Source organism: Aulostomus chinensis, chromosome 17, assembly GCF_037954235.1.
Source record: "Aulostomus chinensis isolate RoL2024-O1b breed Wild chromosome 17, RoL_Achi_v1.0, whole genome shotgun sequence".
Lineage (NCBI taxonomy): Eukaryota > Metazoa > Chordata > Actinopteri > Syngnathiformes > Aulostomidae > Aulostomus > Aulostomus chinensis.
The window spans coordinates 23,303,786-23,329,894 of NC_141336.1; the positions used below are offsets into that span (position 1 = coordinate 23,303,786).

At 42.3% G+C, this 26,109-nt stretch overlaps 1 protein-coding gene across 4 annotated transcripts in view; it reads left to right on the forward strand.

Moving 5' to 3' along the window:
* The window catches only part of kif6 (kinesin family member 6), a 55,275-nt gene that overhangs the window by 1,947 nt on the left and 27,219 nt on the right, over nucleotides 1-26,109 (forward strand). For 3 of the 4 annotated variants that reach the window (XR_015109745.1, XM_086182506.1, XM_086182508.1), the window contains exons 2-12: nucleotides 408-517; nucleotides 1,775-1,849; nucleotides 6,753-6,900; nucleotides 7,453-7,562; nucleotides 9,581-9,710; nucleotides 13,198-13,404; nucleotides 13,625-13,768; nucleotides 15,416-15,502; nucleotides 20,683-20,786; nucleotides 22,356-22,461; nucleotides 24,011-24,170. Coding sequence is in view for 3 of the 4 variants with exons in the window: in XM_086182506.1 (XP_086038632.1) it covers nucleotides 408-517; nucleotides 1,775-1,849; nucleotides 6,753-6,900; nucleotides 7,453-7,562; nucleotides 9,581-9,710; nucleotides 13,198-13,404; nucleotides 13,625-13,768; nucleotides 15,416-15,502; nucleotides 20,683-20,786; nucleotides 22,356-22,461; nucleotides 24,011-24,170 (1,381 nt within the window). In the remaining variant the exon portion in view is untranslated. Of the gene's footprint in view, nucleotides 1-407; nucleotides 518-1,292; nucleotides 1,385-1,774; nucleotides 1,850-6,752; nucleotides 6,901-7,452; nucleotides 7,563-9,580; nucleotides 9,711-13,197; nucleotides 13,405-13,624; nucleotides 13,769-15,415; nucleotides 15,503-20,682; nucleotides 20,787-22,355; nucleotides 22,462-24,010; nucleotides 24,171-26,109 lie in introns of those variants that run through there. The other variant, XM_086182507.1, reaches the window with a different exon arrangement.

Consider the following 26,109-nt stretch of genomic DNA (forward strand, 5'->3'; position numbering starts at 1 on the left):
TAAATGCCAGCCACTGCTAGAACTACAATCTACATCGGTTCAATGCTCTGCACTTTTTCTTGCGGCCCCTTTAGGCACGACTTTTGCTTCAGTAAGCAGAGCTGCACTCCAATCGTGATTTCTTGTCTGTTTCTGTTGCTTTCCACAGGATGTATGCTTCATGAATTCTATCTTTTCATTTTGGAATCGGCAATATCCACACCACAAGCAGCCAAGCCTATATTTTAGTCTGAACATGGTGTGTTGTCTTTGTGTTTGAATTGGGCTGAATGTATGGTACCACATACTATACACTTCAAAGAACATGCAATAGATTACTGTGTAAGCAGTATTTAGACCAAAGCGTCGCCTATAGTTGATCAGCTGTCCAAGACCCGTGACTCTGCTGTTGTCTCTGGCTCCCTCAGGTGTATTCTGTGGACAACGAGGAGCCTAAAAGTGCTTCTCTGGAGTTTGTGGTGCCCCGGGACGTGGCTGATGGCTTTGTCAACAACAAGAGGGAGTGCTTCAAGTTCAGGTGAAGATGTGACTGAGAGCTTCAAGTGTTTAAAATGTTAAAAATTGCTTAATAATCCTAAAACAACTGACAAATTTGTCTCAAGTAAATTCAAGCTTTGGGGACATATGAAAAGCCCACTGTAAAAGCTTTCTATCTTTGTTACAGTAAACTTGGGAATAAAGTTCACCGTCACCATTAGAACAACTTCTGCTGTATTTTGTCCAAATATCCGTTTATTTATAGCTAGAAATATTGCGTTGCAGTTGGATGCCTTTGTGAGGTGTGCCTGTCACAGTGAGTTTGACCTCCGACCGCTGAAACATTTTCGTCTCATCCTTGAGTCAAGGTGGATGTTTGTGCTGCATTTGAAAGAACATCCTCAAGGCGTTTCTGAGATATTTTGATAGCGAGAATAGAGAGAACGGACAACCTGACAACATGAAATGTTCATGAAGTGACTGTAATGCTAACAGAGCTACGCGTAAATTATAAAGGAAGTACTGTCAGTCCATGCAGTTGACATGTAGTATCTTCATTTTGCTATCAAAACTGGCTGACGAACAAGTACAAAGCATCAAAATAAAACCCTCCCCTCTCTCTTGTTTATTAGAAAAACAAAGAATTTCACCTCACTTTGCCTTGATTTTGTTTAGTTGTAAGAGCGCTGTGACAAGTTAGCGTGAATAAGCTTATGAAAGTAGAAGGTGTGCTGCCCACCAGAACTGAAGCCCTCTAGGTTGCATAAGAACCTTATCCATGAATAATTCATGCACCAGTTCTGTCATTGCAGAGCCAGAACATCTGTGTAACGCTGGCGATGAAAGCTGCAGCCTTATATACTCTCTGGGCAGGGCCCATGCCACACTTCCAAGCTCTAAATTCACAGTAAGGGAGTCAGACAGCAGTGGACACTCAGAGCCTTTGTAAACCACAGAGTCTTATAATAGCTTGCGGAGGTTCCCTTGTGCCCTTATAGAAATAAAATTTCCACATTTAACAACCTTCCTGGGCGGATTCCTCTCACATCTCTCTCAAATTTCTGAAGGCTAAAACATGGTGGCTTGAGACTGTTTTTAAAAACAGAATGACTAAACTCTTCTTAATCCGCTCGAGGAATTAAAAAGACTGCTCTTTGTTCTTATTCTGTGCTGCTTTGAGCCATGAGATGTAGCAGCAGCAAACAGTTTTCTGTTGTGCTGGTAGTCAAGTAAATTACAGATTTCCATTCAGATGTGTCACAGCAATCATGTCTTTGTCCTTGCTGCTGTTGTCCAGGTTCCAAAAAGTGTTTGATCAAGCAACAGGACAAGAAGAGATATTTGAAAACATCGCCAAGCCAGTGGCAGACAGGTGCGTGTCTTGTGAATTTTCCAGCTGATGACTGCAGCATTCGTACACATTCATTCATTCATACACATTCATAAAATCCAAGAGTTGACCACCTGTGCCAGGCGGTGCTCATGTATGTGGCGGTCAGGCCACACAGGCTTTATCCAGCCTAGCTAGCAGGAAGTCAGTAAAGCTCTGCTGTCTCGGAGATGGAAATGGAGGGTGTCTGTGATTTCTGGCGTGCTTTACATTCTTAAACCACTAAGTGGGCTGAGCTGGCAGGAAAGATGGCACACTCTGCCATGGTGAGTGTGAGAACATTTTCAAACCACAACACAGAGGTGTACTATAAGCTGTAGCGGCGCAGTTGGTTTGAGCTGTGTTCGGAAAAGTCATGCGTGTTGGTCAGAACAGCCTGCTCCTCCAGATCAACCACGTTAGTTGTTTGTAGTGTTCAGCCTCATCGGAGGTTGAGTGGGGTCTGTTATTACGGTTACTGATGTAAGATTTTGAGAGTACAAATGCATAACTCATTCATATTCAGTATGATACATGTTCCCATAGAAAGTTTTAGACAATATAGTCCATTTGAGATAAAGATGGTATTTAGATGATGGTTAAAGTTAGTATCCTATGTTCATTTGCATATACGTTTCAACATAAATGTGAATATTAGATCATTATACTGGCTATATAAAGACCATTGTCACTCAGAATCATTTTTATTTCTGTACTGAGATGGATTTATGGATTTAAAATAATTATTTCATCAATAGTTAATCATTGAATCTTGATTTCCAGCAGTCCAACACTCGAATAGGCTCCACTCTTCTGTCTTAAGACACAAAAAGCAGCAAATTCTTTCATTTAAGAGCCTGGAACCAGCAAATATATGACTTTTTTGCTTGATGCTAGTTAGCAGTCAATGTCTTTCCAAATGATGAATTGATAACTAATTTAAATTAGCTACAAAAAATCAAAGTGCCAGTGACCCCGTGAACAGCAATACTCATAGTATTCAGAGTATAACCCATACTTTCATACTATAAAAGTGCAAATCATCATTAAACAGTGTTTTAGAGCAGTGAAGAAGAATTGATGATAAGTGACATTAGTCAGCTACAGCAGGAAAAATTGCAACAATGAGGCGAAATTTAACATGGGAAAGTCCCAACAAGGAAATCAGAAGTATCAAGACTGTAGTTTGGAGGGATGACTGTCAAAGTTGATTAAAGTTATTTTTCTAGTTCAAGTGTTTTTTTCCACACTGAACTGGGATCAGTATTTGGTATGGGTTGATACTCATGTTCCACTGTAAGAGCTCTACCCTCTGCGAATATGTTTCTTTAGATCAGCCAGTGTTCACTGTGTCCTGTGACCAAGTGTTAGTTGTGCGATGTGAACCAGGGTCGTCTTCTCGCCACCTAGTTCCTCCTGGCTCAATGTAGCCCCTCCATCACCTCAACATCCCCCTCCTCTTAGTCTCAACAGAGGTTATTTGTGGAATCCCTCAATGCTTTGCATTATCTGTGCTGTTGGGAGATGTATAAACAAGATGGTGAGACGTCTGGATTGGCTGACTGAAGACTTGGATGTGTTTGACCTGACTCATATGACTTCATTGACTTGGGTATTAAGTTGCTGTCCCCAGTCAACCTTTAACAGATCCTGCTTTGTTGTGACAGATGGCAAGCATCAGGTTGAAAAGTTGCAGTCATAACCAGGCTGTATCTTGCCATGTCAGTTGCAGCCCGGCGTCTTTTAGTCTTTGATATGACTATGAGGTCCAAGGCCTGTGGTGGTCACTCATCAGCCTGTCCAGCCATGACCAATCTGTCTCCACTCTCAGACATTTCTTAGTCAACTGTCAGCTACAGGGCGCCCCTTTACACACTGAATGTTCTGAATTCCACAAAGCTTGAACCTTTTTAAATCCCGTCTCACCACATCGGCTAAAACACAGGCAAGAATGGAGTTATTAATTTATTTCCCTTTGGAATATGTCGCCCTCAAAAACAATAACAGGAATAGGCTAAGACTTGAGGGTTATATCCATGCCACAAAAAGCTGAGTTTGGATAGGGAAGAGATTACGAGGGGCACTTTTTCAAAGCCTGAGCTCTGTGAATTGAGCTGATAACCATGATTTTGGTGAGAATTGACACAGTCCCAGCACATCTGTCACAGTCATCACAAACAGAATCCCTTTGAATCAGAGTCCTCACCGTCACCTCGCTAAACTCTCCATATCAGTGAAATGTTCTCTCAGCTAGCAACAACTGGAGCTCCCAGGTCGCACAGCAGTCTATTGTGTAGCCTGATAACATAGGGGTTGCTAGTTTGGCTCCACATGTTGCCTCTGGCTCGGTTGGGAAGCTGAATGAGGACATGTGTCCTGGTTGCTACACTAGCGCCTTCTCTGGTTGGTTGGGGCACCTGTACAGGGATACGGAGGGGTGGGTATTATGATCCTCCTGTGTGCTATATCCCTCTGGTGAAACTTGGTCAGGTGAGAAGAAGCAGCCGACGACTCCACATGTGAAGGAGGTAGCATGCGGTATTTCGTGATTTTCGGCGGTGGAGCAATGACCAGTCACCTTACCACCTCAGCAGGGTGATCAGTGGTGTGCAATCAGGTTGATAAATGGGGGCAAAGGCAAAAAGATAAATAATAGCAATAATTGTCAGGTTGTTGTTTTGGTTGTTAGTCTGTCATACTTGGCGCATTTTAGGTTTAACTAAAAGCTCTAAGTCGTTTACTGTAGTCTCCGTCTCCGCTGTGGTGTAACTGAAACCAGTCATTTCAACCCCAACACAGTCGTTTAAACACAAACCAGTGTTAATAGCTCCATGAAAGGTAGAGCTAGCGTAATAATGTTGGGCTGGCAACATAAAACCCTCTATCTGTAATTTAATCTCATTTCACATCGTCGTGAAACCTGCTGGCCAAGTTCAAAGAAGTATGTTGGTCTGCTTAGTCTCACTATTAATTGTATTGGACATATTGTTCCTCAAAAAAGGGGGAACAAGCTACGTTCTGAACAACATGTTGCCAATGTCTATGAAAGCTGAGGTGTAAACAGGAACAAGTATTGGGAAAAGCCCAAGCCTCAGGGGCAGGGTCCAGGCCGCATCATTAGCACTGACATTAAACTAAACACTGTGCCTGTGTGTTTTCTCCGGGCTGCCAATCACTGCTATGACTCATGCTGGATTAAATGGACACCCGATGGATGTCCAAGTCAAACTAGGTAACCGCCACACTCATGAGTGGACTTAGTGTTTGATACAAACTGACGGGAAGTTTTTTCTCTTCCCCTTCTCATGCTGGGTGTGGAAGTGCACAGAAACGGGAAAGGAAACCCACTCATTGCTCAAAAACTGGGCTGGCAAGTCCATTAGAACAGCGGTTCTTCAACATTTTCAAGTCCTGTACCCCTTGAAGCATTCAATGTCATGCTGTGTACCCCGTCTACCTCACCAGACTCATGCGACATTCCACTTTGCTGTGTTTGCAAGTCTGCTAACAAACATGAAGCAGGCCTGTTATATGAAGACACGATTCATCTACTCTCTCAATGTTAACAGGAGCTGCACTCCTGCCACTGGTGGCTAAGCTAGCACAGACATGGTACTAGAAACCTCAGGGAGGATAGTTTCAACAATCAGGGCTCTACAGCTGTTGTACCTCTGACAGTTTCTGTTGCTCCCATAAGTGTGTGTGTGTGTGTGTGTGGGGGGGGGGGGGGTTGCTTCAACCATTTTTCTCTTTGAGTGAGGTTAATAAGGGATCATATTGGGTACTAAAAGGCCTTATTTTTTCTGACCAAACAGGGAACAGACATACCAGGAGCTCAACCCTGTGAGCACTACTCACTACTCTGGTTGGCTATAATCTGGTTCTTACTTTAGGCATGTGGGATGAGGTCCTATTGGAAGAAGAGTAGGCTGACTTTCTGAGAAAAATGGATGGGGAAAATATATACCTTTAATATTTAATGAAGGATTTTGAGTGGATACTTCAGTTTTTTTGGCGCGTGACTGTGGTGTGTAACTATGCATACCCAATTTTGGGAATCATGGTATTAGAATAAGCAAGAGAGGGTAAAATTACTTCAATTCTTTTCGAAAGACATCACGTCCTTTTCCTCGTGATTAGCAGCTCAGAGTGCAAGTTGACACTTAATGCTCACCTTTGATCCAGGCTCACGTGTCACTGTTATTTGACTATGTTTTCCTGGTTTGTTTCCACGAATACAGATAGTTTTATGCCATTTTTTGACCTCATATGAATGCCATGCAGATGTTCATTTCAAATTTTCATTTCATACCATCAGACCGAGATACTAGCGGTTTCCCAGCCCTGTGCACGTGCACTAGGGCAGCTCAGTGCCAAACCAAAATGTACCGGCACCAGTCGAGTGGGTTTGGGCCTTTTCTTTCACTCATATTCGGAGACATTCTTTCTTTACCGGCAGATGTCTGTCGCCATAGCAGTTCTCTGCTTACTTCCATCTTTTCCTGTGGATTTATAGTGTCACATTCCATTGACTCAGACTTTTGCCGTCTGCTATGGGTATACTTGTCTGTATTCCTCCAAATTAAAATAATGATGTCATAAGAGGCACATGATGCAAATGACCAAGAAAATGATTACATTTGCATGAAAACAGTGGCATTCTGCGTTTTGGAAGTCTTAATCTGTTCATACGAACTCGATTCAGTTTTTCGTTTTGTTTCTTAGCACTTTTGCAATTTGTATTCAGAGACATGAAGAAGAAACAGATACCTCTCAAAATTACTCCAGGGCCCTTTTCTATTTTTAGTGATACAAATATTTTATTGTTTTACAAAAAAAAATGTATGTTTGTCTTCCATATAATGGGCATACAATCATTTATGCTGATGAAAGTCTCTGTGTGCAGTGTATTGGCTGGCTATAATGGCACCATCTTTGCCTACGGCCAGACGGGCAGTGGGAAGACTTTCACCATCACAGGAGGAGCCGAGCGCTACAGTGACCGTGGCATTATTCCTCGCACATTGTCATACCTCTACGAGTGCTTCAGTCAGGTTAGCACCTTCTACTAAAGGACAATTCTGGTATTTTCCCAAGATGGGTCCTATTTTTCTATGTGCTTACAGCACAGCTTTTAGGTAGAATGGCTGTCTAGCAACCAAAGGGTCACTGGTTCAATCTTCACTTCCCCCAGTGACCGTGTTGAAATGTCCATGGATAAGAAACTGATGCTAATAGCTCCTGATGAGTGGGTGACACCTTGCCTGGCAGCCTCTTCCATCAGTGTGTGTGAGTATGTGTGTGAATGGGAGAACTGTCAAGTGCTTTGAAAGGCGCTGAATAAATAGAGTCCATTTCCCATTCCCATTCTCACACAACCACAGCCTGAGCAAACGCATGGGAAAATAGGGCCCAGAGAGAACAATAACTGGAATAACCTTTCAAATGATCTGCAGTTTACAGTGGAAATTTAAAAGAATGTTGAGTATTTTTCATGGCCCTGCATTGCAGTGTATCTTGACTGAGTTTTTATAATAAATGCCAGCGATTTTCATATAAATGCACCCAAATCCATTTTGAACATATAATATTCTTTTGTTCCACAGGACAGCAGTATGGCGTATACCACCCACATCTCCTACCTGGAGATCTACAACGAGACAGGATATGACCTTCTGGATTCCAGACATGAAGCATCTCGGCTCGAGGACCTACCGTCAGTGTTTACTTTTTCCTTTTTGTTGATTCATTGACATTTTACAATGGAGAGTGGGTGCATAGTTCTGCCAGAGCCAGCGCTGTACAGTCAATTAAAGTTGCCCCTAAACTGAATGACTTGGTCCATGTTACATCCCAGGGTTTGTGTTATCGTGCTGATAGACAAACAAAGCAAGCTACTTGGTGGCAGAGTGACTGGTAAATTTTGATTAAAGAGAGAAATACAAATCAGTATTAGTTCTATTATTCTTTGATGCAGCTGCGGTTTAACTGTGCCTCATTCCTGGACATCCATTTATCAGCCTGGCTTTGAGTCTCTGTGTGGTGAAACGCGAAACTCTAGTATTTACCATCCCCACTACGAGCTGCCAACTGACATAATGAGACTGTGAGACAGCAATGAATGTGGTCAACCTGGTGGTAGACTCTGCTACTGGCATGGAGAGCAGGAGGGCATGCAGAGGAATAGGTTGTCATCGCTGCTCACTGCCGCACGTCTGAGGAAATTTCTTTTTTGTTTCAGCTATCTTTTTTTTTTTTTCTGCCCTGCCTCCGTCTTCATGACTGTCTCTGGTTCTCGCTCTTCATTCTGTTTCATCCTGCTTCATCTTTTCTGTCTTTGTAATTATAAATTCCATCTGTCTGGAGGTTTGTCTGTGTATGATCTTATTTTTTGCTCTTTTTGTCATGCTTTGTATTCATCTTATTTCGGACGTCCAAGGCGCAACATTGTCCTAGTACATCATTTTGGTGTTTGTCCTGTATTTTCTTGTACCAATTCCATTTAAGGCTCTTCTCTCCGTTTGCAGAGGATTCTGCTCAAGGTTTAGATACCCACAAATCACAGTCTTCTGGAAATAGACAGTGCCCGTTGTTAACCATGCTGTGGCTTCACTTGCTGATTCAAGGAGAAGCTGTGGCACTGTTGGTCTGCTTCTCCCTTTCGCTGCCTATCCCTTCTGTTCTTCTTCTCTTGCACTCGTTTTTACGTGTTTTACTTTCCCTTCTCTAATCTGTTCATTATTGCTATCGTGGCTCCACCATTCTACCCTCTTAATGACAGGACGGCCTGTGCAAGATCTCTTTTCTTTTATTTCTATTCTTGTCAAAAATCAGCCAGTAATCAGGCTTGGTGTTGCTGTTAAGGAAAAGCACAAAGTCATATTAAGATGAGGACTGCAACTGCGCTGGTATTCCAGCGGGCTGTTGTGTAGTTTACCAACATGGAAGTTATACAGGAGGTCCGGTCCTCATGCTGCCTCCATTTTGGTTTGGGATGACGTATTTGCCATGGTAAGAAGGTAAGGTAAGAGGCTGGTGAGGGTGTGTGTCCTCCTGGTTGCAGTAGTAGCACCTCTGGGCGCCTGTTCATGGGCAGCTGTGGGGAATAACGTGATCCTTCCATGTTTTACATTCTCCTTGCTGTCAGGTGTAAAGATGTTGCCGACATCGTGACGTGACGGTGAAGCATATACTAGTCCTTCGGTGCTCTCCAGAGCAACTGGGGAGAAAAACGGAGAAATACAAAACAAAGAGACTTCTGTTTTATGAAACTGCTCAAATTATCTTCATGTGTTTGCCAGTCATTCAGCCCAGTTTGATGTGTCAATCCAGTAGCAACGCTGTCACAACCCTGGAGGTATGATGGGAAGGAAGTGGCTCGATCACTTCTGTTCAAACATGCAGTGTTCTGATGTGGGCATGCGCCGATCACCTTTTTCTTTTAAATAATCTTTGTTTGTTAGCAAGTTTTGAACCCTCAGACAGACAGCACGTGTCAAACTGGACCAGAGCTCACTGACTTTCAGATGTGGTTTGTTTGGATTTGGAGTTTCGTCAGGCCAAGCCAACAGGAATAGATGACATAACTGAAATAATTAGTATCTTCATTTTTACTTTGGTGCTGGATTATTTGGGCTTTGGCTGGATTTTTTCCTGCTATGTCATATTTTATTCATAACTTCAAGTTGATTTCTAATACTGGAACATGCTTTAACTGTTTTTTTCCCCTCCCAGAAAAGTAATGATCATGGAAGATCCAGACCAGAACATCCATCTCAGGAATCTGTCAATGCAGCAGTCTGCAAATGAAGAAGAGGCTCTGAATCTGCTCTTCCTGGGAGACACCAATCGTATGATAGCAGAGGTAAGAACGAGGGGACTGGCGGTGTCATGGAGTTGCTCTCCTCTAAACCATTGTTAATACATTTGCTGTTTGATTCAAACTCCAAAGCATGCAGTGTTTGGAGTGAGAACTCCACTGTATGGAGGAAAAAACTGACTACTTCTAGGATAAATGGCTTTTTTTTTAATGTATATAGATAAACAAATGCAGTATACATTCTAAAGGCTAGCTGTTCTTAAATATTATTTTGGTCCCTCTGGTCTCTACCATGTTTTTCCCCAGAAAAACCAAGTATTCTCTCTGTAATTTCTGTTTATGTTGTGGTGGTTTTCTTCCACACACAGAGACACCCAGACTCCCCACGCTGATGAAACATGTGGTAGGGTCAGCTTTTGTAGGTTTGGAGCAAAGAGTTGACCTCACCTTGTTTATCTCTGTTGCTTGTTTGTAAGTAAATGACACACGGTAAAAGTGATACGAGTGCTGAGGACTTGTCTTTTCATTCTTTGACAATTATGTCAAAGACAATTTTGGATATGGCTGGGGTTCTCCAACGAAAGTCCAAGAAGGGATTCCCCCAGAACTGAGATGAGCTGCTCGTATCCTGCTAGTATTATTTGTAATATATGTAAAAATGTGTCTGCTAACTACATTTCATGTGTATTCCACTGAACACTGCAGGAACAATATGCTTTTATTTTAACTTGAGGACGCGCCCCAAGTGTCTATTTCTGTGTGACCGGAGGATGTTTGTCAGTGGAAACACATGAAACAACATGTGTTGTTACATTAGACTGTTGAACAAGCGGTTAAGGAGTTGCATAGTTTGGCGGGAGCCCCCAGCACAGTCCACCCACAGACTTTTGTTGACTCGTCCTCGCTGGGACCTCTGGACAAGAAGGTTACACTTGAGCCTGAAGCAAACAAAGAACCAACAACATCGTCAGTTTATCACTGCCAGAATCATCCCAGACGTCTTTGCACCACACAGACTTCCACTAAAACTCTTTCTGCTCTTGCTCTCAGCCATGAGGATAAAAGATGACACATCCGTTCACACCACACTCTGCAGACCATGAGCTCATTTGCTTTGAGACTTGGCAATCCCCTCTAGACTTTTGTGGGACAGGAAATAAAATACACCTTCTCAACTCCTCACCTTTGGTTCAACCTTGTCCGGAAACATATCCTCTCATCTGGTCTGTTCCCTGTACCCCTGTTTCACTTTTCGTCACATGTGAGGATGTAGCATGGACCTTGTCCCTTATTTCCACATCCTTCCTATCCTGACCTCACCTTAGGGGGATGAACTGATGGGGATGAGTGGGGACCATCGCAGGCGGTCTAAATTAAAGTAATCTATCTTTGGAGTTATTTCTCAACGTTTAAGGGTTTGCAGCAATAGATTGTGCCTTTGTACTGGTCTACTGTAACACAGTGTGTGGTCAGCATGTGGCGTATGTAAGAATAACATGGGGTCATTTGAGAGGTTGTGGAAATTACTTCAATAAGGATGCACTGTAGAAAACTAAGACATACTTTAATGAACCAGTATTTTCTCTGCAGTCTGCAGTTGATGTTCTGTTCTATGTTTCCAAAGACATTGTTTGATTCAACTTAATTATCACAGTATGTTTCAGAAATGTGTTTTGTGCCCCAAGGATATGCAGTCATAACAAATTACATTCCCCCAAACAATAAAACATATCTGACATTATAAGTTATAAGTAGTCGCATTACGATCTCTTCCATTGGTCTCTGTTACACTGGTGTACACAGGTACAGGGAAGCCAACTGAGAAACACACACATTTCTAGGAAGTAGGCCTATTTCCAGTCCTGGCAAACAAAACAATTGGGTCACCCTGAATCCCCCTTTCTAAACCTGGTCAGTGATCAGGAAGCCACGCTGAAAAAGGATGACCCCTCTCAGCCCTTCTACCAACCTCTCCAGCTGCTGCACAAAGTTTCACTGGTCCGCATGATCATACAAAAAATCTCTTATTCCCACTGTGATTGTTGCTCTGAATAATTTAAATCTGGGATCTTAGCTGCAGTTTTGTAACTGTGTGTATAGTTGTGTTCTTGAATGTGTTTAAATGTGCGCTGCTGAGCTTGTCAAAGGAACATTTCTGTTAATAAAGCCTTCTTGAATCATGAATGTCCCCAAAGCCAGACAAGGAGACAGATAGCCCTCTGTTCCTGCTCTAGTGAGCCAAAACCCGCTGGCAGCTACTTAGCTTTGCACAATGAATGGTATATCTGTGTTCAGTATATTATCGTTAATTTGAAAAATACACACTTGAAAAGATCCATGTTAAAGCTCTTAACAACATGCGCTCTCTTTGACCTGTGGTGTTGGCTCAGTTTAAGACAAAAAGGTATACACAGAGGTTACCTGTCAATCTCTACATGTAGATAAGCGACGAGGGAAACTTAAAAGGTGATGGGATTGAAATGGCAAGTATTGAGGAGCAAAATGAGCAGATGGTCAAGTTTGGCACATTGCAAGTATGCTGGATAATTAGAACACATATAAATAGAGTCCATGCCTCCTGGGTGTGTGGACATGCCAATATCATGCTTCGTAGGAGCATTTTGGTTGGTAGGAAAATTATTTCTTGGTGGCAAAACTCTAGAACCAACTCTTTAGCGGGGACACTCTCTCCCTAAAGTTGAACCTCTGTACAGTTCCGTTAGGTATGTGATCCCCTGTCCACATCTTAGGGCTGTTTAACGTTACTTTACCCCTGTAGAGCAAACATGGACTTGTGCAGAGTGAAGGGAATTTGGACTGAGGAAAGAGATGACAGTGCTTGTTTGAGATAGTGAAAGATCTGTCATGAGCTGCCATGACCCTATCTGGCTGGTGTTGGCTCGTGTACGCCAACACCGACGAGGTGTGGTTTCAGGGTGAAAATGTCACTTGCGTGTCTTCCATCAATAACAGACAATCCCTCTCAGGCTGAGTTGTGTTCTATCATCAGTATAACCCCTCCATTCTAATTACAAATAAATGCTAATTAAAACCATCGTCCCTGCTGTCTGCACGCCATGTTGCAAGCAAAAGACACCAAGAAGCCTCTATCAGCACAATGTCTGTGAATGTCCATTTCCTGTGTTTACTCTCTCAGTGAGCATCTCATGAGTAACCCTTCGTCTTGTAGTTAATAAAGCTTGTTTGTGCAGAGTGACTCATGCGCTATTTTTGTCTCCTGCTGGTCTCAACCTGACTTCTGCAGCTCTAGTGACCATCTGAAAATCAACCTCAGCTTTTGTGGAGCCGCCACCATGTGTGCACCGCTCATACACATGGTGGCGGCTTTGATCTTCCAACCAGCAGGAGTAAAAATAGAAAAAGCATCAAAAGAAGCATGTTTTTTTGTTGTTTAAATATGGAAAGTACCGCATTCGGAAAATCGGTGTCTTATGTCTTTCTTATGTCCACCACATGTACTGTTTTTAGAGGATTGGATGTGTGATGTTCTCTTCTCCTCTGTCTTTATCAGACTCCCATGAACCAGGCGTCCACACGTTCCCACTGTATTTTCACTGTACACTTGTGCAGGCGTGAGCCGGGTTCCGCTACCCTGCTGCGCTCTAAGCTCCACCTGGTGGACCTGGCTGGATCGGACCGAGTCAGCAAGACGGGCCTGAACGGGCAGCTGCTGACAGAGGCCAAATACATCAACCTCTCCCTTCACTACTTGGAGCAGGTGGCCTCTTCTGAAACATTTTGGGATTTCTTTTTGTGATATATTGTAGAAAAAGTGTTAATTCCTGTAAATGTTTAAAGAAGACACCGTAACTGTTACTTCCATTTATTCCTAACACTCAAGGTTGTTTTTTAATTAGATTTTTACTCATCTGTTTATTGACCTTCTTCTCTGTCCCTGTAATTCACATGTTTGCTCCTCCTACTTCTCTCTTCTTCAGGTGATCATAGCTTTGTCAGAGAAGAACCGTTCTCACATTCCCTACAGGAACTCCATGTTGACCTCTGTGCTGAGGGACAGCCTCGGGGGAAACTGCATGACCACCATGATTGCTACCATTGCAGTTGACAAGAGGAACCTCGATGTAAGTATTTAATACAACACCAACCATTACTGGACTTGGTCTGCTGCCTCGCATTATCATTCCACCACCACCTCAAAATCCATCTAGACAGATGGCAGCTATTGGATGACTGTGTAAAATATCAGTCATCCAGTATGGCTACCGCAGGAAGTTAGCCACAGCATCCAGAAAAAAATCAGGCTTAGACTTTATTGAAAATGTGTGACATTGAACAGGATTCTTAGAAACGGTTCTTGAGTTAAGGTTTTGGCGGAGCAGCATAACAGCCGTTACAAAGGCAATAAAACAGTATCACTTTTCAACAGACACAGTACAGGTAATAATAATATCGACAGTAATATTGATATGAAATGTATCATTTTATCAAGCTTAACTTTTATTTATAGTTTGTTTTTTTTTATGCATTACCCCTGCACACGTTGTGTTTTCAGCCTTGTCTGTCCATCTGTCTGGATATTTGTAGGTTGATCCATAAACAATTGCACAGACTTCTATGAAACTTGCTGGAGGGTTGGAGCGTGGCCCCAGGAAGAATCCATTACATTCTGGGGCAGATCTGAATCCTGGTGGGAGATACAGAAATTATTGTTTTCCTCTGTTGTTAACATCATAAGACATTTTTTGATTGACTGTTGCAGGCTAGAGTGCATGACTTGTGTCTTGAGTAGGAGAAGAGTTGGAGAGTGGTGTGAACCTGTTCAACATTTCTGTTTAACTTGTCACCCCTGCCGGATTTTTTACTCTTATTACACATTTATGTTACAGTCATAGGCAAAATTGCCTTTTGCAAACAATGTAACTTCTGAGTAAATAGACTCACACATTGAGCCTTGCTTAGGAAATGTTCTTACATGCTGTAGGACTTTTTAGCCCTACTTTCGTCCTACAGACAGGAAGCAAAGCCTGACGGCTGTCTGTATCTCTGCCCCCGGCATCTTTTGTGTACCATTTGTTACTGTTACAATCACTCAAGTGTTCAAAGACTTTAATGTTCCAAGATTTATACAATAGATGTCAGGGGCATGGAGCTACAAAAATCCACCAGGGCTACCATCTAAATTTAGGGCTAATAAAGACCTATAATCATCAAGAACAAATGTGTGCACAAGAACTTTTCATGAATGAGGCCCGATGTGTTCCATGATCCTTCCAGTAACAGGAGTAACCTCCAACTGCCCCATCGACTGTAATGCGAGACTAGAATTTTCAGAAGGGAAACTAAAAAGGGGACTTTTTTAATTCGCTGTATTTTCCACATTTTTGACACCACAAACAAGTTACATCACTCGGTCCTGCATCTCATGTTCATGTCAGTGACGGGACCAGTCTGCCCTGTTCATGAAGCCATCGCTGCTGCTGCTGCTTTCAGTTAAAACACAGAACATGTTCATTTTCAGTGGAATTTTATAAATATGTTGACCCGTGTCACTTTAACAGTTACTCAAGGAACATTATTTCATGGACCTTGGTGGAGGTCTGCACCCAAGTGTCCCTCTAGTTTTTTTGGGGTGTTTTTTTTTTTTTACATGAAATACTGTCATACTTTATATATGCTTCTTAAAGGTGAAGTACGTGCTGTTGATTTGAAAAAAAAAAAAAAAAGTTGTTTTCATCTCTGCACTGAAATCTGTCATCCAAACACTGCAGGAGTCCATCTCTACTTGTCGCTTTGCTCAGCGTGTGGCTGTCATCAAGAATGAGGCAATACTGAATGAGGAACTGGATCCTGCCCTGGTGAGACAGTCAGGCACTCGCAGCACCTCACCAGTCACAAATACCAGAGCTCAGCCGCACAATCGCACCACATAAGCATGACTTAATGGGCTGTGTCATTACGGCCAGACCCTCCTCATAGCTTCCAAACCTTAACTTGATCAGCGAATGACTTACAGTGAGAATCCAGCTTCTAAATGCAACTAACTGGAACCCACCATGTGTTTAAATGTCCTCTGTAGGTTTCCAAAACCACGTTTTTCCAGTGTCACAGTCGTTCTTAGAGCATCAGTTTTCCAACTTCAACACGTGGACGCCTGTCCGTCTTGCGATATTTAGGCTGCTCACAGGTTCTGTTTGCATTCTCTCTCTGCGCTGTTTACGCGCCTCCAATTCTGTTTTGGCATTTTTAATCCTGATACCTCACAACCTCTCAAGACAGCATCCAGCTGGACATTGATGTTTGTGTTTGTGTATGTGTGTGTGTGTTGTGTGTGTATGTCTTTTTACACGCAAACATGCAAGGAAGGCCAAAGTGCATGCACCCAGCCGCATGCAGCATTTCCTCTCCAGATGTTGTAGATATGAAGACACATTGTGACATTTTTAAAATCAGTGTGGGCAGTGTGTTTACTTTTGGTAATTTTATTTAGTAGCAATATGCTATGATTAAATTGTATTTTAGGTGAAACCAGAATAGGAGATGTGTTGGTGAAAATAAGTCAATGGATGTTTGTGGCTTATGTGGTTGCAGGGGCCACTTAACAAGTTACAACATAGACCTTACACAAACTTTATATATCAGCCTTTTTTTACATACATGTACAGTACACATATTATAATGTCTTCATGTGCTGTGTTGTGTTTGGAAGCGTACATGATAGATGGGGATGTACAGTAGTGGATCATCACAGCTCGTGCCCTCTGCTTTCACCCAGATCTATCTCGGGATCAGCTGCTACTGTATTACTGCTACTAAGACTTGGCTGGCCACTTGCAAAACCCTACAGAGGTATTTTTAAGAGAGTCTGCGGCCAGCCCAGTAATTGTGACAGTGTCTGGCTGCTCCCAATTGCGTCCGGCACAGTTACAGCTCCAGGCAAACCCAACTCCATGGGCAAACTTTTTGTCTCTGTTTATGGCTCTTTAGAGTGTGTCTTATTTTGTCCTCTCTGTTTCTCCCTCCATCTCTATCCCTGGGGTAACTGAGAGAGAAAAGTTGAATCCAGCAGTGCAGTTTTAGAATGATATCATTTATTGTGGTTTGGGTTGCGACTCCCATTTGCTGCCTGGCCCGTCTGCAGGCGCACTGCCTCTCGGACTTGCGCTATTTTACTTTGAAACCTGGAGTTTCTTGTAGCTCTTGTTTGGTGCATCATTCAGACCACACACTGTCATCATGGTCCTATACTGTACCCTACAGGCTACAAAATGCAATTCTTCATTGCCTGAACAGAAGGAAATCAGTCAGACCAGAACATTGGATGTTTCTCATGGATGAATAAGGAATGAGATTTTGAAAGTACCTTTGTTCATAATAGCTACACCATATAAGTTGGGCCTGTTGGTTCCCTTAAGAGCTTTAAGGTCATATTTAGGTGTTGCTGTTGATCTTCACAGTACTTCAAAGTAAGTACGTACATGTAAATGAGCTGAAATGCCATCAAACTGCTCTCTGTAATTTTAAAAGGATCAAATTAGTTTTAAGAACATCTAATTCTTATTATGGGGGCGGCGTGGCTCAGAGGTAGAGTGGCCATCTCGCAACCGAACGGTCGCTTGTTCAATCCTCGCTTCTCTCAGTGACCATGTCCAAATGTCCTTGATATTAGTGACCCATCCAGGGTGAACCCCGCCTCTCACCCTATGTCAGCTGGGATAGGCTCCAGCCCCCCCACAACCTTTAACGGATGAACAGTGTAGAAAATGGATGGATGGATAATTCTGATTATTTTTATCTGATATGTGATTAGGGGTGGTGCAGTGGTCAGCACTGTCACCTCACAGCATTCTATTTTTTTTTTTGAAGAATCCGTTAAATGGATAATATTTGATCAAAAATTGTATTGTGATACACATTTAGTGTTTTCAACTATTACATTTTCCTGCAATTTGAACCTTGCAGTAGGCCATATCACAATTCCAATAAAAAAAAAAAAAATATTAGTTGTACGGGGTTAGGTCAAATATATGCGTATTAATGTCTTTTATGCAGAAAGTGATTGGAACCAAGACCCCTTTTACTCAAGCAGACTCATCACATCTAGCTTGAGAAGCTGGGTCTGATTAGCGTGTACCTGTGAGTCAAACAGAAGGCTGCTGACAGAGAGACACATGCAGGAAAAGGATTCCCTCTGAAAGTTGAGATTGCAGGGTTTTTCGCAGCGGAGTTGTTCGGATTGGAGCAGCATTTGTAGTTGTACGGCAGCGATGTACTGCAGTGCTCCCTGCAACGCACCACATGTTATCATTTTGTAGTTGGAAATAAAAGACCAAGCCCAAGTTTAGCTGTAGTATGAAAACATGCTTCCCTTTACTGCATAAAACAGGGCCCCATAATTGCAACATATTTGCGAGTGGCACACTACTTAACACATGAAGTGTATAACCCGTGGTTATACAGCGGTGCTTACAGTACTGTGTGTGGTTGTCTGTACAGGATATGACATGTTCAAGGAGAGGAGATGATATTACTATATAATATACTCTATTCATTATAACTGGTTGTAGAAGTGAAAATTTTCTGAATTCATTTATTTGTTGTTTACACACAATAAGACTGTACGTGAGTTTGTGTCTGAAAGGCCTCCGCTCTATCTGCAGGATGCGATGTTGTACTGACACCGGTTGCCATAGGTTATGCTGACATCATCAGTTACATGTTCTGAGTCAGTTCTCCCCACAGTGTTTGGAAGGCTGCCGTGGTGCTGTGGTACCGGTGTGGGCTCTGCACGCTGAAATAGACTGCCACTGATTCCGCTGACCAACAGCTGGCGGTCAGCCTTTGAGGAGGCAGCTGGGAGTATTACATCAGACAAGAGCCTCCAAAAAAAGGAGACACAGGAAGCGACACTGGTGTCGGATGGTTGGCTATGATACTCAATGTCAAAAATTACTGTATGAGGTTGAGTTAGAGGTGACATTTTATTTAGCAACGTGGCAACTACCCAAAACCACATTGCAGGTCTGCTACTGCTCAGGAGCATTTGGAGTTTATAAGGTCTGACTGGAGGACGAGTTTCAGCTTTCAGATCAGGAGAGGGAGAGAGGGTCGTAGCCTAGTTCCATCAGTGAGTCTGACCTTTGATCTTGATTTATCTTTCGCTGACGTTTGGCAACTTGGTGCCGTGGGTGTCACTGTGTGCCTGGCACAGAGTTGCCATTTTCTCTTGTATTTACTCGTTCCCCCGAGACAGTTTTCAGCAGTCTGCTTCAGTATTTTGCGGTTGAGTCAAATCCAGCGGTGATAGTCATGTGGGATTTCTACAGAAGAAAGAAGTTGGTTGTGGAGAAAAAGAAAGCGATTGCTGCTTGTTTTTAGGTGGTTTAGTGTGTTGGTTTGTGGTGTGATTTGTGCATAACTTTTATTTATTTATTCATCCAACATCCATTCATTATGGTGTATGGGTATGGCCCATTTTTCATACCAGTAACATGCAATTACAGGTCTTTGTTTAGATGTAATTCTAGAAAGGCTTGTTGTCTGTTTGAATGAATTCTCTGTTGGGCATTTTCCTTCTTTTCCAGCTACCTGCAGAGAAACAACTGGGCTTATCAGTCAGCATCATGAGTCATTTATGTTTGAGGATAGCTTGTTAAGTTCAAGCCAACCAAGTCCTCTATTAACTAAATGAAGAACCTGCTTGTAACCAACAACCACAAGTAGAAAATTATGAAAATGGTCAGATACTCCACACAAATATTTGTAACCAAAAATAACCTTTGCCTCTTCGACCTGGTAACTCCTATTTTAGAGAAGTTTCTAATTCGATACAGGGGAGTCATTATTGTCTGATTTGATTGCCACTGCGTTAGATGCTAGCTAGCCAGATGCCTACTAATCCTTAGACGAGTAGACTAAGACTAGTAATAGGTGCTTTGCACTGACCCCACTCAACATGGACTCTTTCAGCAAGGATTACATGTAGAATGTCATGCTTACTTCTGAGATTAAAGGTTGAGCGTCTCTGACGTTGAGGCCTTGTGTTTTTAGTGGATCCTCTACATCCCCCATCTCCACACATCTATTCTTTGGGGTCTGTAATTTTGAAAAAATCTGCAAAGTATGCCCCTGTAAGGCCAAAGGAACAAGGGCTAAATGCTAATGCCTGTTTTACAACATCGACTGTAGGTGAATGGAATATCTACCTAGAACTCTACAGAGAGATGCAGAGATAGTAAAACCCTGTTATTAAGCTCCCTCGTAGACTGCTCGTTTCTTTTTGCTAGCACTCTGTCAATAGCCTGTCCAGAATCTGTGGCAAAGTTTCTCAATGTACTTGAGGGAAGTATTGGACCAAAAATGAACATTTCCCTTAGAAATGAATGGAATGCCAGTGTATCATACACTCGTAGGTACTCCAGAAGGAAAAAGGGTGTAAATGTCTTAAAAAGCTTGGTGACGTAGATTTTGTTGAGTCAAAAGAGTCCATTAGGAAATGCAATGCATAGGATAAACAAATGAAAAATGTATTGCATGCTTGTATTTATGCAAAGATGACTAAATACTTCAAGGAGCCTCTCAAAATCTGGGCGATGTTGATACACACAGGACTGTATATATGGGGTATTTACAGTTTCTACATATACCCAGACAGTGGAGGTGACTGAGAGCAGCTCATTGGCTCAGTGTGCCAGGCCAAATATGCAGACAGACAGAAGCAGAGGCTTTTTTGGCATCTTTTGGCCACCATAGCTGTTTAATGTTATTTTGTGTTTTGCTTCCTGCGTTTTCTTGCTGCAGCATCCAATTGTCTGGAATCACTTAAGGTTTGTCCTCAAAATGCATTAGCATGATAAGCCACAAGATCGTTTTCAGCAGGATTGTCTCATCCGTTGGCAGCAGTGAAATAGCCTCAGTCTGCCTGCATTTCTGTGTGTGAAAGGGTGTCTTTGTTTTGTACAGTATGTGCAAATGTGTGCTCATTTTTACATTATGTACACATCGACATCTTAGCCTGCTTTTTATGTGTTTGTTTCAGCTCATAGCGCAGTTGAAGCGGGAGATCCAGTCTCTGAAGGAAGAGCTGGCCATGCTGACAGGCGAGCAGAGAGAAGATCAGCTAACTGTGGAGGACATCCAGAAGTATGTTATCTTGCCTTCCCTGATTCCCCACATAATATGGATATAATGACCTGGGATGCCTGAGTTTGGATCAGAATGTTCTAGGGGAACTCACAGCAGGCCTTTGGTCAGAGGATGACGGATTGTACAGTGTGTGTGTGTGTGCGTGAAGCCTAGCTGAGCCAGTCAGGATGGGAATCTCCCTGTACTGACCTCTTTTAGCCCTCTCTGTTTACAGTATGCCTACTTTGTTGGACAGTCTTTTGTATTTTTAATAAGCCTGAGATTCTTGACCAAGTATGTTGCATGATTTATGGTATTCCGGGCTTCACATAACTTATACTTTTGGCTGTGCTCTATTGCTGAGTTGAAGCCTCCTTCACCAAGGCTTAACCAAATCTAATGAAGTTTCCCAGGGCTCCGCTCCAGCCTGCACTGCTATATTTCTTACTGCTATGCTCAAATGGCAGAGGGACCTAGGCAGTCAGAGCCAAAGATCAGGCCAGAGGTTCCATCGAAGGCTTGGCACGTCATCCTTCCAGCTCTGATGTATTTACTGTTTCTTGGCTCCTTCAGTCGGACTTTTTATTATTTCCCCTCTACCCATGTGATTACCCTTGATTCCCCACAGGGAGTATTTAATGATGTCTGTTGTTGTGACCATATTTAGTTTGTTTTCCAGTTTATCCCTTGACTCATCCCCGATGTTGAACGATGGCACATATTCTGACTTATTTGTTGTTACGTTTCCAGACCTTCCTCAGGCCTTCAGATTCTTTTCTTTGATGCTCATTGTCTCATAGAATCCCATCCCATTCCCATACAAAAGTCCTTTCCTTCCTAAAGAAAGTACTCCTTTTCTCATTTGCTAGATAACAAATCATCTCACGCCTTTGAAAAAAAAAAAGTTGGAAACTTATCAAATTCTCTGTGAAGGATTATGTTTTTTTTCTCTCCCAAAATATTGTAGATGGCGTTGAAGGGCATTCTCCAAAATCAAACTTTGATTGATTTCAAAACCACAGAAGTCTCGTGGGACCCTGAAACAAGACCGCTGCGTTTGTTTTAAGTTCTTTGTCGTGTAAACCCAGCGTGTTTCTCCACTGAACTTCTTACCGTGGAAAATGAAGACCGCGTATTGTCGTGCCTACATTGGATCCGTTTGGATGGCTGCCTCCTGATCTTTCCAGTGGCCGTTTCCAGAACTTGAAGAACCAATGTTTGTACGATCATCCAGTGATAGTTTATCAACAGGCTGGCCCGGTAAAGCCGGAGCACACATTTATGTAAATAGTTTTCATTGACCAGGCCCATATTTTAAACCTTAGAAGCACTCCTCAAATGTAGATCTTAACTGTTTGAGGGCCTTTTAAGCCACTGCTGAGTGTGAAGGAGAAGGACTGTAACACAGAACGTGGCAAACTCTGATTCAGTGATAATTGGCTACTTGGTGCTGTGTGTCACTGATGATTAAGACTGTAAATACCCCAAAATTGACTTAAAGTAGTGTGTGTGTGTGTGTGTGTGTGTGTGTGTGTGTGTGTGTGTGTGTGTGTGTGTGTGTGTGTGTGTGTGTGTGTGTGAGATCAGGCTGGAGGAGTTAGTCAAGACCTTTCTGGATGACCCTGGTCCAGAGGTGACACTGTCGTTGGGACCGGACATGAGAAAAATCCAGCACTGTTTCTCCCTGCTGAAGGTAACGTTTTTTGTCTCTCACTCCTGTTTTTAGGGCTACACTGATATATTGGGTGTGAGTCCATTCCTGCCGATATCCACCTTGTTGACTACCATTAGCCTACTGGCCAATAAGATGGTATTTTCACTGAAAAAGCTTGTGGTTGATTTAGTCGTGAGGCCAATTGGAAATCATAGCTCCAGATAAAAAAAATTCAAGCCATTTCAATTTGTCACTGGTGAAACACTTTTTCCCAAAGTCAGACTAAAGTCTAGACTCTCTGTGTTTCCCACTCATTTGCCGTCTAATTAGATGTAAGGTGTGACATTGACATGCTGTCATTAATGTGTGTGTCTATGTGTGTGTGTTTGTTTGCATGAAAGTGAAAAACTAACTTGCATACACACGAGACAGAAGTCTTCATTGTCTTTTTCTCGAGCCTCCTTCGGTTCAGGAAGTGTGGAAGTCTGTAGTTAATGATTAATTATTAGCCAGTGAATAAGGAAGTTTTAATCACCAAATTCTCTGAATGTTTGATTGGTCATTGGGACATAAAACATAATTCTAAAGGACATTGTAATCACTAATAATAAAAAAGTGGCAAATAAAATACCTACTAAAATTATGCTGATGTAGGAATATGTTATAAATTTATCACCGAGATTTTTTTTTTTTAATTATTTTTTGCTGTTATATTAAAACATGTACGAAAAACAGCGGAGTGCGTTTAAATGACATGAAGCTACCAGTTGTTTGATTGGTCAGCAGGGAGTTTATTGTGTGCAACATTCAGAGATGTTGGCTGCACTGTTGCTGAATGAGCAGAGAGTGCTGGTTGTGTTCGTGGGCTGTGCTTTGGTTGCAGTTGGAGCAGCTACCAGAAGCAGTTCCAGATCCCACTCGAGTGTGTGTTTATCTCTCCTTCAGTTTGTTATGGTCCGCGAACTATCTCTTGTTCGGTTTACATTCCTCAGAGCATCACCCCAGTTACACTGGGGTGAGTCTGTGAAAATTCGGATTTTGTTTAAACTTGATTTCTTTGTTTGGCTTGTCGTTGTGTTCCGTTTAACACTGGGACCTCAGGTATGCCGTGTGTGTCCTCACACTCAAGTGCTGACACAGAAATAGAAGGTTGTGTCCCCAAAAGTTCTAGGATTGACTCAACCCTCCTTTGTTCTTTTCTCCTCCACGGATTTTTGTACATGGCTAAACTGTAGTCCTTCGACGTTTCCAACCTGGAACAGCCTTGAAATGTTAGTTATTGCAGAAAAGGAAAAGAGGGAAACTTGTGGACTATTACCAAATTTAGAGGAACATCACTGCACAACATATTTTTCAGCTTGTTTACATTCATGGCAATTAGATGATTATTTTTACTGTGGATGTATTAACAGCTGCATGAGGGAAGTAAGCTGCTTTCTCCTGTATGAACCAGTGATGTGTAAACTTCCCCGAACATCACGCTAATATCACAGGATTGTTTGACATCCCGTTTCACTTACAACAGCTGGTTTAAAAGGAAAAGGAACGAGGTTGGTCTGTTAAGTTGGAATTGTATTTTTTTCTACAGAGAATGATTCTGGAAAAGCGAGGTGGATGGGATGGTAGTGGTGGAGATGGGCAGGTGTCACCAGCATCACCAGGTGGGGAGGAACAAATTCACGTTCACCACAGTGAAGCAGAGGTGACTAAATTAAAGGAGATGCTGATGCAACGGGATAACGAGATCAGTATCCTTTGACTGGTGTAACTGCACAGGGTAAGTACCATCCACCACAGGACCAGAACTCTGAAAATCCAATCACTACCAGGTCTTCCAACCTTATTGCTCTATGGAGCAGCCACACACGGTGATGTGCAGAGGGCCCTCACATTGCTGCTTGTATGTCGGGTAAGGCTTGCCTTGCTGGGGTTGTGCACCCCCAAGTTCCCTCTAGCTCAAAACGAGTCAGCCTCAACTACCTGTCCAAATGTGGATTTGTTATACCTTTTCTGAGTTGATTCACATTTCATTTGTTGCCTTGAGTATAGTGTAGATGAAAGAGTGGACTGCTGGGCACACGTGTTGGGCAGGGGTAGAGTTTCTCTCCACCACTAGAGAGAGCCTGGGTTGGATTTCCTGCAGCTGCACTTTCGCTATAAATTCAGTTCAGCGAGTGTTGTTGTTTTGTCTTGTTTATTGTACTATATGGTACACAATGTATCAGTGAGGAAGCACACTGCAGTTCATACCCTCTCTCTATATATATAAAGAAATAAAGTAAGGTTCAACATAAACACATTTTTGCCTGCATTCAATGTCACAGTTAAATCACATTTACTGTTGTAAAGAAATATGGTGAAATCTTAAAGGCATTTATATGAAGGAAAGGCTGCTTATGTTATTGCAGGGTTGGATTACACTGCTTCTACATGCACATGAATTCTGGACTTTGAGTGCATTTATCACCCGTCTCCCCAAATTCCCATGAAATGTTGTTTTAATGTGTATGTTTCAATATATCTTCATCTAATGACTGCAGTTAATCATGATTCCTATTCATCACAATTCTGGTATTTACATTTGAATATGATATTTATAATGTCTTTAAGGGATTATTCTTCCTACATCCCCTCTTGCTGCAGTCTGTCATTAGATCACATCACATTAGTCGGAAAATTGAGATGCCGGCTTGATTATTTACCCACAAAACCTCAGGTCTCCAGAATAAATAGGATATTATAATGCAAATATTTTACCACAGTATTTTTTTGACCACATATATGAAGTCCCCTTTACTTTACCTCTAAAAATGAAATGACCGCTTCACTGACATTATTGCCTTTATGTCTCGCCTTTGTTAAGTTTGTATGCAAAGATGAGAAGCCTCAACTGTCATCCGCTCAGTCCGGGTGGTCTGTCTGCAGTGTGTAACTCTATAGTTCGGGTTGACCAAACCTGTAGGCGTGACATCATTTCCAGTCAGGGCCCTAATGACTCTCTAGATTGAGACCACTTCTATAACTTCAGCTTGTATCCGTGAGCTAATCACGACGCTTCTATGTCTGAAAAACTGACACACACACACACACACACACACACACACACCCTGCTAAAACTGTTAGTAGAAGTCATTTGGTCCTACCAGGCAATCACAGCAGATCCATAAAAGAAAAGGGTCCTTTCCTGCACTCATGGTTCCTGTTGTGTGCTACCATGTATGTGGACTCTGCATGGAGGGGATTCGCCTGGGAACACTTAGCTGACGCTGCTAGATTGATGACACATCCACCATTAACATAATGACAGAGCAACAAGGAAAACTAACAAACTGCTGACTTTTACTTTGGCGAGGTATGACATGCGTTGCTATAATATGTAGCCATATACAAGTTTCATTATTGAGACTTTGCCAATATTTGATTAAAGCGAGTTCTTCTTCTAATGCCGCTCAGTGCTTCACGAAGGGAATTAGAAGCTACGTCACCTGACCCTTCTCAAATAATTATCCCTCTCTTACTGTGAAATCTTTATCTTTGGTTCAGGTTTGAAAGGAGTTTTTGTGTTTGCAGCCATGTACATTTTAAAGAGTATATTCCCTAACAATCTACAAGACGTGATCGCCCTTGAAAACATGACCCTGTAGAGCTCCGTCCTAATTTGTATTTAATTCCACTGCCCTCATTATG